This window comes from Astatotilapia calliptera, chromosome 12, assembly GCF_964374335.1.
Source record: "Astatotilapia calliptera chromosome 12, fAstCal68.1, whole genome shotgun sequence".
NCBI lineage: Eukaryota > Metazoa > Chordata > Actinopteri > Cichliformes > Cichlidae > Astatotilapia > Astatotilapia calliptera.
The window spans coordinates 4,143,852-4,159,824 of NC_137433.1; the positions used below are offsets into that span (position 1 = coordinate 4,143,852).

The 15,973-nt window shown below is 38.1% G+C and overlaps 2 protein-coding genes across 2 annotated transcripts in view; both read left to right on the forward strand.

The window, feature by feature from the left end:
* Nucleotides 1-15,973, forward strand: part of atad1a (ATPase family AAA domain containing 1a) — a 190,799-nt gene that overhangs the window by 67,404 nt on the left and 107,422 nt on the right. The window lies entirely within an intron of this gene.
* galnt9 (polypeptide N-acetylgalactosaminyltransferase 9) overlaps nt 1-15,973 on the forward strand; it is a 107,007-nt gene that overhangs the window by 46,704 nt on the left and 44,330 nt on the right. The window contains exons 5-6 of the mRNA XM_026186141.2: nt 5,216-5,413; nt 15,636-15,753. Of these exons, the coding sequence (XP_026041926.1) occupies nt 5,216-5,413; nt 15,636-15,753 (316 nt within the window). The remainder of the gene's footprint in view (nt 1-5,215; nt 5,414-15,635; nt 15,754-15,973) is intronic.

Genomic DNA, 15,973 nt, shown 5'->3' on the forward strand with positions numbered 1-15,973 from the left:
CCTTTGGTAATCTCACAGAACTCCTTCTGCTTATTATTATGCCATGCAGGTGCAGTGGTATTATATTAAATTCAATGGTACATAAATTCCAGAGGTCTTGAAGGCTGGGGAAATATTTTTTTAGATAAAGTAAATCATGTTTTTCCTCTCGCTCACAGCGTCTGGCAGTGGCTCAGTGTTTATATCTGTCTGGAGATGAGAAAGGAGGCTGCAGCCTTACTGAGTGCTTCACAGAGCACAGGCCAGGCAAACCTCCAAAAAGCACTGAAAAGACAGGGCTTTATGCTGCCTTTACGTTTGTATCATATCAACCACGTCTTTGGCAAATGCATTTAGAAGTGGTGAGGAATCTAACATTGCGCCTTGATCCTTTTCCAGTTCATGCCTCTGCATCCCGCTATCTACTTCAAAAAAGCCTCGACCCTGTAATGAATTTAAATTCTGCATGGCTACCTTTCCCTTCTTTGAATCCTGCATCTTTTTTATTGGAGGCAGGAGACTGGCCCAATATTAATATCTACTCTACATATGCATGTCTGAGCTGCTCTGTAAAACAGCCAGGCGAAAGGACTGTGGACGGCTGCACATTTAAAGATTAATGCACTTAAAGATGGCCAGAGGCACTGCAGGCTTAGATTCTTTATCCTATATAACACAGCAAACACAAATTAGCACTGTCAGATCTAAATTGTACCATACTGCAATGTCAGTTTGACTGGTTTTAAAATGTTGTGATGAAATACAATTTTTTTTTAAAATCCCAATAATATGCAATAATTTAATTGGCAATTGCATTGGCAAGGCCCATATTGGGTTCACAACCTGCTGTTAATCATATTTTAACTATAGTGAGAAACCTGATCATAAAAGCGCAGTTATGAAAAAAAAAACATTCAAAATAAAGATAAATATGTTTTAAGAACTTTGAAAGATTTCACTCAAAGCAGATTTAAAGACCTCAGTGCTAATAGATCTTTTTTTTCTGCTAGGGGTCTGTTAGGGTCTTTTTTTTTTTTTTTAAGTTACTGAATTTAAAAAAAAGCTACTTCTATAGGGCAGCTCACACGGTCTGCAGCATTGAGTTTAATGCAGAATTAAAGAAGATCTTATTTTAGGCACTTAGGGCCCTGCTGCTCTTAGGGTGTAGTTAGATCCCATTATCTGATAACTCTCTGCCTGAGTATCGTTCTCTATTTGAGATCCATTAATCTAAAATTTTTAAATAAAAAATGCAGCCTTGAAAGGAGGACTGCAGGGCTTTTACGTCAATTCTGGGCAAAGGTAGGACAGATAATGAGACATCCTGTGATGCTGCTGTTGTTAAATCAAGTAGATATGAATAGATTGTGTTTCCTTGATTTTTTTTTTAATATCTGAAATGCATGCACAGCCTGGTGTGAACCTCCACAAAAGTGCAGACTGCACTGAAAGACAAGTAGTCAAAGAGTTCATTAATCAAGAGGACTTCTGCTTTGAATATAAGAAATGGCATTGTGGAGCCAGCGGTGATGGATGTTGTCAGCATGTATTTGCTGTACTGGATGAGTCATTACTGGTAGAAGGGAAAATCTCATTGCTATTTGCAACTGAGCATGATTAGGACCGATGTGGATGAATAACGGCCTCAATGTAAGGAACACGAGATAGCAGATAAAGAAAGGAGGATCACACAGCCTCGTCTGTCAAAAGCAGATGTGTTCTCATTTCCACACTGTCTCTTATCTTATCACTCTCGTGTATTCCAGCAGTAAAGAAGGTGTAGGCTGGGTTAGGGTGTTGTGGGAGCTCAAGGACAGAAGGAGATGAATGGAAAAGGTTGGAATGACAGGGTGATCTGCCCAAGGTAAGGAAGTGCTCAGAGCAACACTTTTGCTGAGCATGTCAAGCAAAGCACGTCATGCATTCTGCTACAGTAAAAATGTCTTCAAAGTAAAAGCAGAGCCTTTGTTTCACTACATAGTCAAGCACTGTATGGCACATCTGAGCCTTCAAAAAGATTGTTCTTACGCAGGTTAAGAGACTAAATTGTTGGATTGAACACCTAACCCTTTAAATGGCTTGGAAATATCAAATGATTTAAATGAAAAATCAATGCAAATTTCACTTAACGTGAGGGTTATTGTTGCCTGTCAGATATGTTTTATTCTTGTAATACTGTAAAGAAGAAGAGGTAGAAACATACAGTGGCTAACAAAAGTATTTGGCCCCCTTGAACTTTCCCACATTTTGTCACATTACAGCCACAAACATGAATCAGTTTTGAATTGAATGCATGTAAATGAGAGCAAAATGTAGGAATGCATAAATGAAAATGCATCTATGTTAGAGTGAAAATTTGTAAATATGTACATTAAAATAAATGTATAAGAGAGGACAATATTGCAATGTGTGTGTTAAATATGTGTAAACATGAGAATAAAAATAACTAAATATAAAAATTAAAATAAAACTATGTGAGAGTGAAAGTATATGTATGTGAAAGAAGAATATATGTATGTGAGAGTGAAAGAATGAATTTTGGCTTGTACGGCGTATCTTGTGCAATATTAACAAGCTTTTATGACTGAGCCTACAAGGCAGCACACATAATTAGTGAAATTAGTGATTGCCATTTTTCATATAGATGCTTTGCCCAACTGTGCATATATATATGTATATATATACATATATATATATATATATACATATATATATATATATATATATATATATATATATATATATATATATATATATATGTATATATATATGTATATATATATGTATATATATACATATATATATATATATATGTATATATATATGTATCTCTCTCTCTATATATATATATATATGTACACACACACACACACACACACACATATAAGCATAACTGATATTTAGCTGAAAATGTTTTGTTTTGTTTATTTTTTGTTTTTTAAACTGTCTACTGTAGTTTAGTCTACCCTGAATTTTTTCATTTAATTAATGATTCTTTTCACTTTGAACTTAGTGAGCACCTCATTTTTTGTGAGTTAATGAAAAATTACAGCGTAAATGACCTAGATCATCTCCCCTGTGCAATGTTGATGCTAGAGGACTGATCCGACATAAAATAAAACTGGAACTGGAACAAAGGCTGGGGAAGCTTAAGTTTGAAAACTATAGGGTTAATTTTGTGAAGGGACAAACATTTGACTCAAACTACCATTATTTTCCCATAACCAGGTAGCGTTGGTGCCTAAGTGAAGAAATTACATTAAATACAACTGAATTAAAAGACTGACACCACGTCTGTTAATATGAAGTTTCCTTAGGTTTATATTATCATAAAATATATTTGTATAAAATAAAATGAAGACAAAAAATAAATGAAAGAGCTTTCTTTGTTCTGTACCACCATTTCTAAAGCAAAATAATACGTTATTATTGTGTTCGACTTACCCACATCCATCAGTAAAGTCACAAATTAAATGAGGGAACTCATGTTTCTCTAACAGTTAATACAGTAAGTACAGATAAGACTGTATGTTCCAAAGCATCCATTTTCTAAGCACTTGTCCCATACAGGATCGCGGGGGTGTCTTAGATTATTCCTGCTGTCATAGGTTCAAAAGGTGGGCTAGACTTCCGACAGGTGGCCAGTCAATCACAGGGCTTTCAAGTTATTAAAGGATTATTTTGTCACCCAAAACAGTTCAGTTCGTCTCACTCCCCTCTGTAGTTTCTGTCTTTTACCTTCATGTGATAAGAAGTCATTTTGTTTTTGGAAGATGAATGAGTTCCACTTTTTGAAGAGGGCGAGAGAGGAAGTAGGACATGAGTCAGGGCCAAGAAACTGACAGTTAGAAAACTGGAGAGGGGAGTGTGTGTGTGTGTTTTTTTTTAAAGAAATGCATTTATCAAGTAATGATTGCAGCCAGTTTTTGTTTTCTTTCTTTCTCTTTTTTAATTTGGAAAAGTGTTCCCATAACCAAGTAGCATATGAACCATATGAAGTGCTCTTTTAAAAATATGGAGGACATCATCTGTTAGCATAGGAAGATTATACAAATGTAACTAGGGCCAGAAGCACATGACTGTCATTGTGTTCTGCCCATGGCCAAGCTAAGGAGAGGTTATTGCATGGTATGTTTTATAGACCAAGTGAGTCAAATCATTCTAAATGTCTTTTAATTTCCTTTGAAGATAATACCAGAACTATTAACTATTACTACATTTGCTATTAACAGAACTGCATTTTGGTGATTCTAAACTGACTGTAGGTGTGAATGTGAGCATGAATGTTTGCGTCTCGATGTGTTAGCTCTGCAGCATGTCAAGTGTGTACCCACTCACCCTATGACAGCTTGGACAGGCTCCAGCCCCCCACAACCCTGAATCAGATATGCGGAAGAAAAATCAATGGATGGATGGATGGACATACTGGAGTCTTAGCTTCACCATGTAACTTCTCTTATATGCTGTAACTAAGATAGTTGTGAATTGGTTTTATCTCATTTATTAATATCTCGATGTTGCCTTGAGATTTTTAAAGTCTTGAAAGCGTGTAGTCCATTTAATATGTGCCAGCCAAAACTGCCTGGGAGGGAAAAAGTCATGAGATGACGATCACAGCAGGGCTGTCTCGGACTCTTCCTTGCAAGCGTCTCTCTGTAATGCGTGTCACTATTTGACATTGGATTTTCGTGAGTGAGGGATATCAAATATGATATCATTTGTCGTTACACAGAAAATTCATTTCGCAAGAACTTCATATCATCAACAGGAGAGGGAAGCAGATGCTGGAAATTGGTTTGAAAGTTGAATAAATGCTGGTTTACCAGACTGCATCTACACTGAAAAAGCATGTCAGTGTGGCAATGGTTTAAAAGTCGAGACAGTGTCTGCAGCTATCTGTAGCTGCTCCTGGCATTTTTTGCAACTATTGACTAAAGAACTTTTTGTTTAACATTTAAATGCATTGGTTTCCTGCACATACACATCCACAGCTTTCACTTTACATTCATATTCAGTTAAGTTATCCATTCAGTCAGATTTGACCAGCATTTTTGCAATATTAATGCTTCAAACCTCTGCAGATAGAATGAATATATGCACAGATCTGTTACTTGCCCTGTTGCAGACTCTACACCTCTCACTCTTTTCATTCACCTCCTGCAACTATGCAATGAATCTTCGGCATACCTAATCCAGAAAGCCAGCTTTTAACTTCTGTCTCTTTTCTTATCCATAGGTCTGAACCTATTCTGACCCGGATGAAGGAGGATCATACCCGCATTATCTTGCCCGCCATAGACAACATCAAGTACAACACGTTCGAGGTGCAGCAGTACGCTAATGCCGCCCACGGCTACAACTGGGGTCTATGGTGTATGTACATCATCCCTCCACAAGAGTGGCTGGACAGGGGCGATGAGACAGCCCCTATCAGGTGAGGGCCTCAGCCGGTGCAAAGTGTCCATTATAGATGAGGATGTCTGATGAAATATGAATAGCCTTGGGATATGACTTATTCATATGTAGAGGCATCAAACTCAGGCACACTATAGTTTACTATGCCACACGAACACATGAATAAATGCTGCCTTTAGAAAACTTTCCAATTACACTGAAAAATATCATTTTGAAAGCACAGGGCCTCAGCGGTGTGGTGTCATTAGTGTAACTTTGTGTTGGCTATTAGCAGGGTATTATAATATACCACCTTAGATTAAAGGAGAGCATATGCTTCTGTCGGGTTTTTATATAACTCTAGAAATGCTTTTGTGTATCCCTGGCAAAACTCTACTGGAATGCAATACATTAAAGAAAAAGAGTGTAGCACATCAGCATTTCTTAAACTCTTGTTGCTCTTACAGATGTTCTGGCTGTGTGGATAGGATGGGGACAGGAGCTGAACTTGTTGATGAATTTGAATTTGTCCCCTGTGACTGTAGAAAATTTGTGATTGACGATTGTTAGTAGCTGTAATGTTTAGAAGTCTGCTTAAATTTAGTTTATTAGAGGAATAAAAACAAGTGAACTTGTTAATAGTCTTGTGTTATATAGAACTCTTTAAAGATGCACTGAACTTTTCTTATGATGCTTTATAATACATATCTGTAATCACGTAGCGGTTTTGTTTTAGTGTTGTAAGGCCAAAGGCAGTGCAAGCACCAAGAACATAAGGTCAAGTCCACCTGACTCAGCTTAGCTCTTGGTTTTCCTCTTCCATAATTATGGGGCTGCTGAACTGCTTAATGTTGCTGCATCCCTGGTGCAATTTTACAACTAGTGCTACAGTAGAGCATCAAACTTGAACTGAAGATGCCGCATCCTGACACATAAACATAAATATAATCACAAGGAGGTGCGGGTCAGCGGTAGCGAGAGATCGGCAGCTTTGAGCTGCATTTTTTCTTATCTCATTCAAGGATGCTTCAGTGAAATGGATCCAGCTGAAGTGTTCTCTGAACACAGTTCATCTGGTTAAAGAAGAAGTATTTCCTCTTTTCTCAGACTGCACAGACTCAGTAATACATCTGTTGACAAAGACAAGCATTTACAGGAGGAAAAGGGTGTTGTTTTTAAAGATCTGAGATGTGCAATGCGCTAACAGGCCTTCATCTCTGTATGAACATGAACTTGGAGTGACCCATTTAATCAGACATTTAAACTGATTTAGATTCGTAAATGAAAATCCACCACGTTTTTGAGATTCCTATACTGACAAGCACAAAACAAATACTAAAAGATCAGTGACAGGAGTAGAGGGCAAAAACATTCAGAAAAATCAAAAGTCGAACTGATCACATACTGTAAGTAAAGTAGCTAAATTTGGCTACCCCAAAGGCCTGATCAATGAGGATCTGTGGCTGCATGTTCACCCTGTTGCCATCTGGCAAGCGATACAGGATCTGCTGCCGTAGCACCAGACTTTGGAGCCATTTCTTTCTTCAGGCTGTGAGACTACTGAGCTCTTCCCCTTCACTTCACCACAAATATTAGCTTAATTTACTTATTTATTTTAGCAGCATAACAGGAAAAACATCTGAAACGTCAATGTACAACCCTGTGCTCCACAATGATGAATAAATGCCTGCAGAATGTCAGTGCTGATTTTGTAAAGCGCTAAAAGGAATCAATAATTCTTGTCTGCTGGTGTAAACCTATGTTCAAACAGCATTGCTGCTATAAACAGAACAGGTAAATGTGTTCATTTGTATCACTTAATGTCCTGGACACTGCATTTTAACCAAGCCATAAGCATGAAACCTACTGATGTGTACTGCCACGATGTCTTCCATTATCCCAGACACCAAGACATTCACACACACTGTTCAGTTCTGACCACAGGCAACAGAAACATGAATTGGAAGCCAGAGTTTCATTACCTACCACAGACCAGTGCTGGAAAAGCAATAACAATTTCATTTGGTACAGGGTGTTCTCATACAAACAACTAGTGTGGACCTAAATATTGGATGTCTTATCAAAACTCCACGAGAATCATGTATTACCAAATATCAATTGCTAGAGTTGAGATAAAAAGAAATGATAAGAGTAGACATTCACGCTGGTTCGTCTTCCCTATTGAAAGTTTGCTGAAAATGAACAGATCGCCTCAAGGGCCAGCTGGAGTGTGTCAGCTGGGTGGATTCCTATTGGAAATCATTTTCCTGCTTGCTTCCTCAAGGTTTCTACTCATCAAAAACAGAAGCTCACTCACAACATCTCTGGTTGTTTGGACGCATTCAACAACAAAGAGGGTAAAAGGGTACGAGAAGGCACAAACATGTTGTGAGAACAGAAGATTGCAAGCATTTTGGAGATATTGTGAAGCAGACTCACGGGCAGAAGTATGTATTTTGATGATGTGGCTCCATCAATTAAAAGCACTGATTCAAAAAGAAACCTTTTCTTTTTTTTCAGCTGTTTGAATCAAGATCTAATGGAGAATTTTACCTCCATTTTATCATCTGGAAGAGACGGAGTCTTTATCTTGCCATATATTGCATACATCTATCAGACATTTACACTGCAAGCAGGAGACAAGGACAAGAGTTGCAAGGGGCGGATGAGTCCTGCAGGCTGACCATCTGCACACTAAAAATAACTAAACCTCGTGACGTTAAATGAGAAATCCACTGGATGATTACACCATCAATCTGTGATGTCTGATGGACTCCAGAAGTTGTTTTGTGACTTATGATTTCCTGTTTTTTGAAGGCCACGCAACGATATCTCTGTTGTGCGTGCCTTCAGGTACAAAATACAGACACAACAACAGCGTTGGCTGAAAGGAAGCAATACAAGTGTGCGTCATTCGCCCATGCAAAATATTAGCAAAAATCAATGCCAGACCCTTTGTGTTTTATATTCACCCACTTGCATAAGAGTTTATTGAATGTTCTTGTAATGGAGAAAACTAGCATGTTTTTTTTTTCTTGTTTATAACTTTTTCACTGCATAAAGACCTTGCAATACTATGTAGAGTAACTCGTGAACCAGGCTATCTGCCTTAACAAGTTGGATGAAGTGAAGAGAGAAAAGAAGAGCATAGGGAGACCACAACTAAAAAAAAGTTCCCAAATAGCTCCAGAAAGTAACAAACAGACAGAGGACAAAGTACAAACTGCAGGAGAAACAAGGCACAAGGTTAATAGCATGCAATAGTGGCATATAAATGCCTGCAGAGTAAAAGAGAGTAGAGGAGAGGTGCTCAGTGTATTATGGGAGTTCCTCCAGCAGCGTGTGCTTGTACCCATATAATTATGAAACCTTGCAGGGTCACCTAATCCGGCCCGAAAGATAAGCGTTATCAAAAAGGGAAGTTTTAAGCCTCACCCGAAAAGCACCCAAACAAGGTGCTCCTTTCAAAGAAAACGGACCTAATAGCTAAAGGCTGTCCTTTATGTTCTGCTTTTTAAAACTTGGGGAACCACAAGAAAGCACTGTGAAAGCAAAGTGCTCTGTTGAGATGATATAGCGAGGTCTTTGCGATATAGTGTAGCATCATTAAGGGTTTGTATGTGAGAAGGGTTTTAAATGCAGTGAGGAGAAGCTAACAGGGCAGAAAAATGATCTGTCCTGCTAGTCATTGTTAGTTCTCTCACTTTTGCATCTGGTAGAGGCTTTTAAGAGAACTATTAGTGCATCCCTCTGATAAGTAATTACCAGAGGTGTGGACTCGAGTCACATGACTTGGACTCGAGTCAGACTCGAGTCATTAATTTTATGACTTTAGACTTGACTTGAAAAAATGTTCTAAGACTTGTGACTTGACTTGGACTTTTACACCAATGACTTGGGACTTGAATTGGACTTGAACCGGTTTACTTGAAAAGACTTGATATTTTACCCCAAATATAAAATTTAACATGCATATTATATAGAGATTGAAAATGTGACGTCATTCACGGGTAGAACCGCAAAGGATTCTGGGAACTCGTGGCAAGCGGTACTAGCGCACGCAGGCTTTCAATTAAAATCAGTCACACAGCGATAAAAAGAAACACAAAAATGGCAAGAAGCTGTTGTATTATTAACTGCAATAGCCGGTCGCATGACAGCCACGGGAAGCCGACGGGTAAAGAGATCGGTTGTTATCAGATTACGTCGTTGAAGAGAAATTGTTCGAGCCATGTTTCCGAAGTAACAAAGAGGCGACTGGATTGCAGCCATTCAAAGATCAAATATAACGTCCCAGAACACTCCAGCTCACAGGTTAGTCTGCTCCAAGCATTTACACGAAGGTCAGGGTTTTTTAGTAGTTAATACGTCATTTTCATAACATAATTAGTGATATAGGTTACAAGCAAGTCTGGCGCTGAACAGAAATTGTCGCGCTATGCTCCTTTATTTATTGTGCATAAATAGTGAATTGTCCTGACACAATATTGCGTTTCGCTTCTGTTATTATGGTACATTGACAAAAACATATACTTTTATTCACAGGATAAAACAGGTTTTTTTGTATCACTAATTGCCCAGTACGATTACAGCATACAATATTATTGTCACTGCTACATTTCTGTGATGCTACCAGAAATTATTTCCACTGCTAATTAATTACCGTTAAGCTCAAAGGTTATATTAATAAACGGTTAATGAATGTGTATTTATGACGACAATTTGTGAGACTGGTAAACTTATGATACGTACGATGGTCTTTCGTTCTACACGGTGCGTTTCAAGGTCCTGCACCCATCCGTCGGTAAACTGTACCTGGGCTTGTTGCAGTGACCTGAAGTTACTAAACTTCATGAGTGTATGCACTCACTCCAAGAACCGTATGATTATAAATATGCATATAAATATGCTACAATGAGATAGCTGACTTCATCTAACTAGCAAATGTTGTCCAGGCTACGTTGGTGATTCAGTTTTTTTTAATATGTATGATATTTTTGTCATGCGATTTTAAAGCTGGTCCTACAACCGCATCCAAGAATAACATGCAGCTTATCTCAGAACTGTCAGTGAAAATTATTCTTGGAGCTAAGTTTAATTGAGCTGCATTTTAAAGAGGTGCAATTTCACAATTTGTGTATATTTTCTACGTTCACTTTTGTCATGTGTTGAGAAAAACACAGATTTAAAATTACATGGTCTAATATTTACATTTAGCATAACTGCAACATTATTTTTTCGTTTTGTTTTTTTTAAAGACTCGAAAGGACTTGAAATTCAAAGTTTCAGACTTGTGACTTGACTCGGACTTTTACACCAGTGACTTGAGACTCGACTCTGACTTGCCTGACATTACTTGAGACTTGACTTGAGACTTGAGGATAAAGACTTGAGACTTACTTGAGACTTGCAAAACAATGACTTGGTCCCACCTCTGGTAATTACAATAGCTCAACCTGGAATTCACAGGTGGGTGGTCTATTTTCTCAGCATCACTCTGAGACAGGATGTTCCTAATTTTCACCATAGTCTATTATACAGATGAAAGGAGTCCTTGAGATAAGTTTATTGTATGACTTACAAAAAATCCTGAATGCAAGGTTTCCAACAGGGGTACTGGAATATTTGGTATGAGTCAGATTTACTAAAGAGGAGCAAATTAGCATGATGATGCAACTGCAAACATTTCCCAAGGGGAGGTTAAAGTTCTGGGGGGATCATCTACTCACTTCATTGTAATTTATAAATACAGCAAAGCCAGTTCCCATTAATGATTACCAGTATTTTATGAAGAGTGCAATAAAGCTACGTCCACACGTACCCGGGTATTTTTGAAAACGTAGATCTTTCTATGCGTTTGCACCTTTCATCCACACATAAACGGTGTTTTCGGTCACTGAAAACTGAGATTTTTAAAAACTCCAGCCAGGGTGGATATTTTTGAAAACTCTGTTTTTGCATTTACATGTGGACGAGAAAAACTGAGAAAACGCAGAAAACGCAGCGTCAAAGGTGTGCACCTTTTTTGACGTCACACTGTGCGCCACGTTATTGTTTCAGTGAAATGAATTTCTACAATACTGTTACTGTTAATTGTTCTCTCTGCAGTGTTTAAATGCTTACATATACACACACAGTTACTGTCCCTCCACACATACAACTCGGTTCTGCTTCTATGCCCCATCTTTGTTTACTTTTTCCCACCGAGGCTTCTAGACTTCTGATTGGCCAACATTTCTGCACGGTTATGAATATATCGCCACCTGTTGCTTTGGCATGCTCCTAGCAGCGTTTTCCTTCATTTCTGCGTTTACGTGTGGACGGGATTATTTTTTAAAACGAAAACGGAAAATCTCCGTTTTCAAAAATACCCGTGTACGTGTGGACGTAGCCTAAATTGGTTGGTTGAAAACAACCAGGCCTGGTGTGGAAGTAAATACTGTACTAACCAAAATAATGCAGTGTAAGTCCAGGTCTCCCAGCATTACAATTCAAACACACTTCAGATCTGTTTAAATCCCATTGACAGGCATTCCAGTATGGAATTTAATACATTCAGTACTATTGGAATTCAGTTCAGTTCAATTATTTTCTATGTTATCAAAATAACAGTATTAATAAGGACCGGAGACGTGTGGAGCTTAGTTCTAAAGATTCGGGTTGAGGAGTCACAGCTTTCAGCCATCCTCCAGTGCCAAATAAGACATGGATGCAAAATAAGATGTGACCTTTTTTTCAGCATAAATTCAACAGAATTTTCTATGGCACACTTTAATAACTCATGTTTGCACAGTTCATTTAAATACTGTCCGCCCCAAATCTTGCTCTGTGAAAGGGAAACTCTGAAAAGACCAGCCACAGAAAGGCCTGTGTCCGCACCTTTTGGCCGTTATATTGACATGGCACCACTTACCAACAGCAGCGTTTTAGTGCCAAATGTTTTAGTCCAGCAGAGCCCATTAGAAAATCTGGGCAAATATAAATGATAATCATTCTGCAATAGCATAAGCATGAGCATTTAATAAGGACCAGAAATGGTTAGTAGAACAAAAGAGGAATGTCTGTTATTGGGTTTAAGGGATTGGATCATTTAGAATTGAGGGGCAGAGCGGATGACTGAACCAGGCCGTTAGCTGATATATTTCAAGGTTTCAGAGATAATAAAAAATAATTGCTTGGTCATCTATCAAACCATTTCCCAACTTTTTCATGAGTAAGATCTAATGCTCTTTTATTTAATTTTATTTGGTTTGTGCTTTTGGTTTTATTGCAGAAGTCATTAATTTTAATTAGATCCATATGAATAGTTTGTCATGTGTTGATTTTGCTTTTTGTTTCTTTAATTTAGGTGGTCAGGGAGCAGACTCGGTCTCTGTGGTGTTTTGGGGGCTTGACAGCTGAAGGGAAATTGCAGAGAAGCAACTCTACTTTGTGGTCTCATTACTTTATTTTAAAATTTAAAAATGAATACATTAATCATTATATTTATATGACAGATGCACCACGCAAAGTGGGATGGATGCTGTCCCTTTTAATCAGACCAGGTTTCCCTCGCTTGGTTTCTAATTACCAGTTTTAGCCCTCATCCTATTTCAAGCACTTTACCATAATCAGTGCCATAGTCAGTGTCATTCCAGTGGATACAAATGTTTTTCTTTCCTTCTTCATATATCATTCTTTGCCAGTTAAGACTCTGGTCTTAAGAATATGTTGGAATATATTGGCCTAATTAGCCTAATTTAATTGGATATTTAATGCCATTAAATACCATAAAAGGCCTGCTTGATAATGTTGCCACCAAACTTGGCAACAATTTACTATTTTCTTTATTCTTAACTTAAAAATACAAATATGCAGGACATCAATTTGAGGATGTTTGTTTCACAATATAAAATACACAGTGTGGAAAAATGCTAAACGTTCAATCGTGCAAGGATTTTATTTCATTATCAGATGCGTCCAGCTTAATACGGTGCTGAGAGTGTACTGAGGGAGAGAGACGTGTTTACCTTGCCAGGAAGCTTAATCTAAAGGGAGCACTCAAAGAGGTTTGCACAAAGTTTGCAGTACAGACAGGAAGGCCACTTGTCAAGGGAAGTGAAAGGATAGGATGAATCAGGCCGAGAGTGTGCAGGGTCTGTCTTTTTCATCTACACAGCCAGTAAAAAATGATGGCACTTGAAAGCCTGTCTGTCACCCCCTTATAATTTAAACAAGACTGTGTGTCAGGAAATAAAAGTATAGAACTCAGCAAGCGTGATTCATAAAAAAAGATAGACTTGTAATTGTTACTGCGAGAGTGTTTAACTAGAACTGCCAATCTGTGATCGCAAGCCAGTTTCACTTTTAAATTGGGTTTTCTTTATTGTGTTTGATTTTCAGCTATTTTAAATTAAAGTGACACAGCTCATGAGACGTATATACTGTGAATGTCAAGCTCTAAAGACATTTATGAAAAAAAACAAACAAACGGTGAAAGTGCTTTCTTGGCGATATATTGGTTCAGGGGGTTCGGAGCTCTGCGTCAATTTTTTATTTATCTACTGGTGCAGGATTTTCAAAGTAGCAGCCCATGGTTATATTTCAGTCAGCCTTTTATATGGGGTTTAAACCTAAAAGCACCTTTCTTTTTGGCTTGCACGCCATACAGCTTAATGCTCTCTTTTAATACAGTCCGTGAATCAAAATGCAGCTCTTGCAGCACTTTACAGTACTTCCTGTCTGTCAGACTGAAGTGGCTGACATTCGTGTGTGTGTGTGTGTGTGTGTGTGTGTGTGTGTGTGTGTGTGTGTGTGTGTGTGTGTGTGTGTGTGTGTGTGTGTGTGTGTGTGTGTGTGTGTGTGTGTGTGTGTAATACATGGTGAACTCACCTCAGGCATCATTTCAGATAGAAAATCCATGCTTTCATTGGTCACTTTAAAAAATAATGCTGTTCAAGACCCTGTATGACTATAGTGCTCTTAATGGGGCTTTGTTCTGAGCACTTTAGATGGGACCGATAATAGTGCTGAAAGTAGCCCTGTCAACTAAGTGGGACCGTTTCTTCTACTGAAGATGGAAAATCTTGCTTTTGTTAAAAAAAACATGCACCCTCTAAATGTTTTATATCAGCTAAATTTTGGTAGATGTTTTATTTTCATCTTTATATTGTATAATGTGTTTCATTTTGTTTTAATTATTATAGCAACCATTGATAGGTTTGTCTTACTACGCATGAAATTTATTTGCCAGAATGATTAAATAATTAGATAAACAAAATATACCATGAAGCTGTCACGTGGCTCTCATTTGGATCACTGGTGCCCAGAATTTTGGGCTGAAGTGGAGATTTCATGGCTGATAAAACAACTTACTCACCCCTGCTGGCATGTACTTCAGAGTGGCTGCTGCGGTGAGCTAGTAACTGCTTGTGCTCAATAACACACTAATATAGTTCTCCTGCACCTTTACCACTCTCCTCAGTAATACTGAGCAGTTGGGGTCTTTAAGCTTATAATTGTGGTCTTAAGGCTTGAAAAAATTCAGTTTTATTGCAGGGTATATAAGCTGTTCTTTTTCAGCACCTTTAGCAAAGGTGGTTAAACAACAGAGGCGCAGTCTTTGTGCTTAAAATTAAACTGAACTAGTGTCTGTTTGTTTTTTCATCTTTCTGGCATTTCCACACCTTCCCTCAGTCAATCAAGCCTCAGTCTTCTCCTCATTTAAAAAAGCAGTGTATAAAAGTTTTGGATCTTTGGTCATAATCTGGCTTTCTTTAAAGTTTTACTTAAAGTTCAGAGAACAGCAATTTGTCTGTGTCTTTGTCGAACATTAGGCACTGCTGTAGAAACCCTCTAAAAACTAACCTGCATGATGATCTGCTAGAGAAACGAGACCATCTTATATATTACAAAAAATCTTACACATTGCTCTTAAAAAAAGCCACACTAGAAAAGAGAACAATGAAAGGTTCACTGTTGGAGGACGCTGTTTCTTTCTCATCTCTTGTCTGCTGTAAGATTGGGCCTTAATGGAAACAGTCTTTCTATGCTATACAAAGACATGTACATGGAATATCTGCAACACACATTTATTTGAGGTTTAAAGTTTAGCTTTAAAACCCCACTTAAACCTGTCTGGGCATTTAATGTACATTAAGAAACCTTAAATTATTATTTTTTTGTTCTTGTTTGATCTTTTTAGCGGACTTAAAGAAAAAAGGTGGGTTTCATGCGGTTCAATTCCATTGACGCATGCTGTGTCTCTCACTCTGCCCGACTAGAACTCCAGCCATGATCGGCTGCTCTTTCGTGGTAGATCGGGAATACTTTGGTGAGATCGGTCTGCTGGATCCTGGCATGGAGGTCTACGGAGGTGAGAACATCGAGCTGGGCATGCGGGTAAGGACCACATTTTATTACCCAAGCTGCTGCTACAATGTAGACTTTTATAAACAGCCTTAAAGGTAGACTTTGTTTTGTCTCTTTAAACTAAATGAGAAGCCGCTGTGTTAAGAGAGAGATGAAACTTCTCAGAGAAAAGCTGCGAGAAAAGTTATGTTGTTAATGAGGCTTTCCTTCAAAGCTGCAGAGGTTTGTGTCTGAAGTTCTACACGAGGAA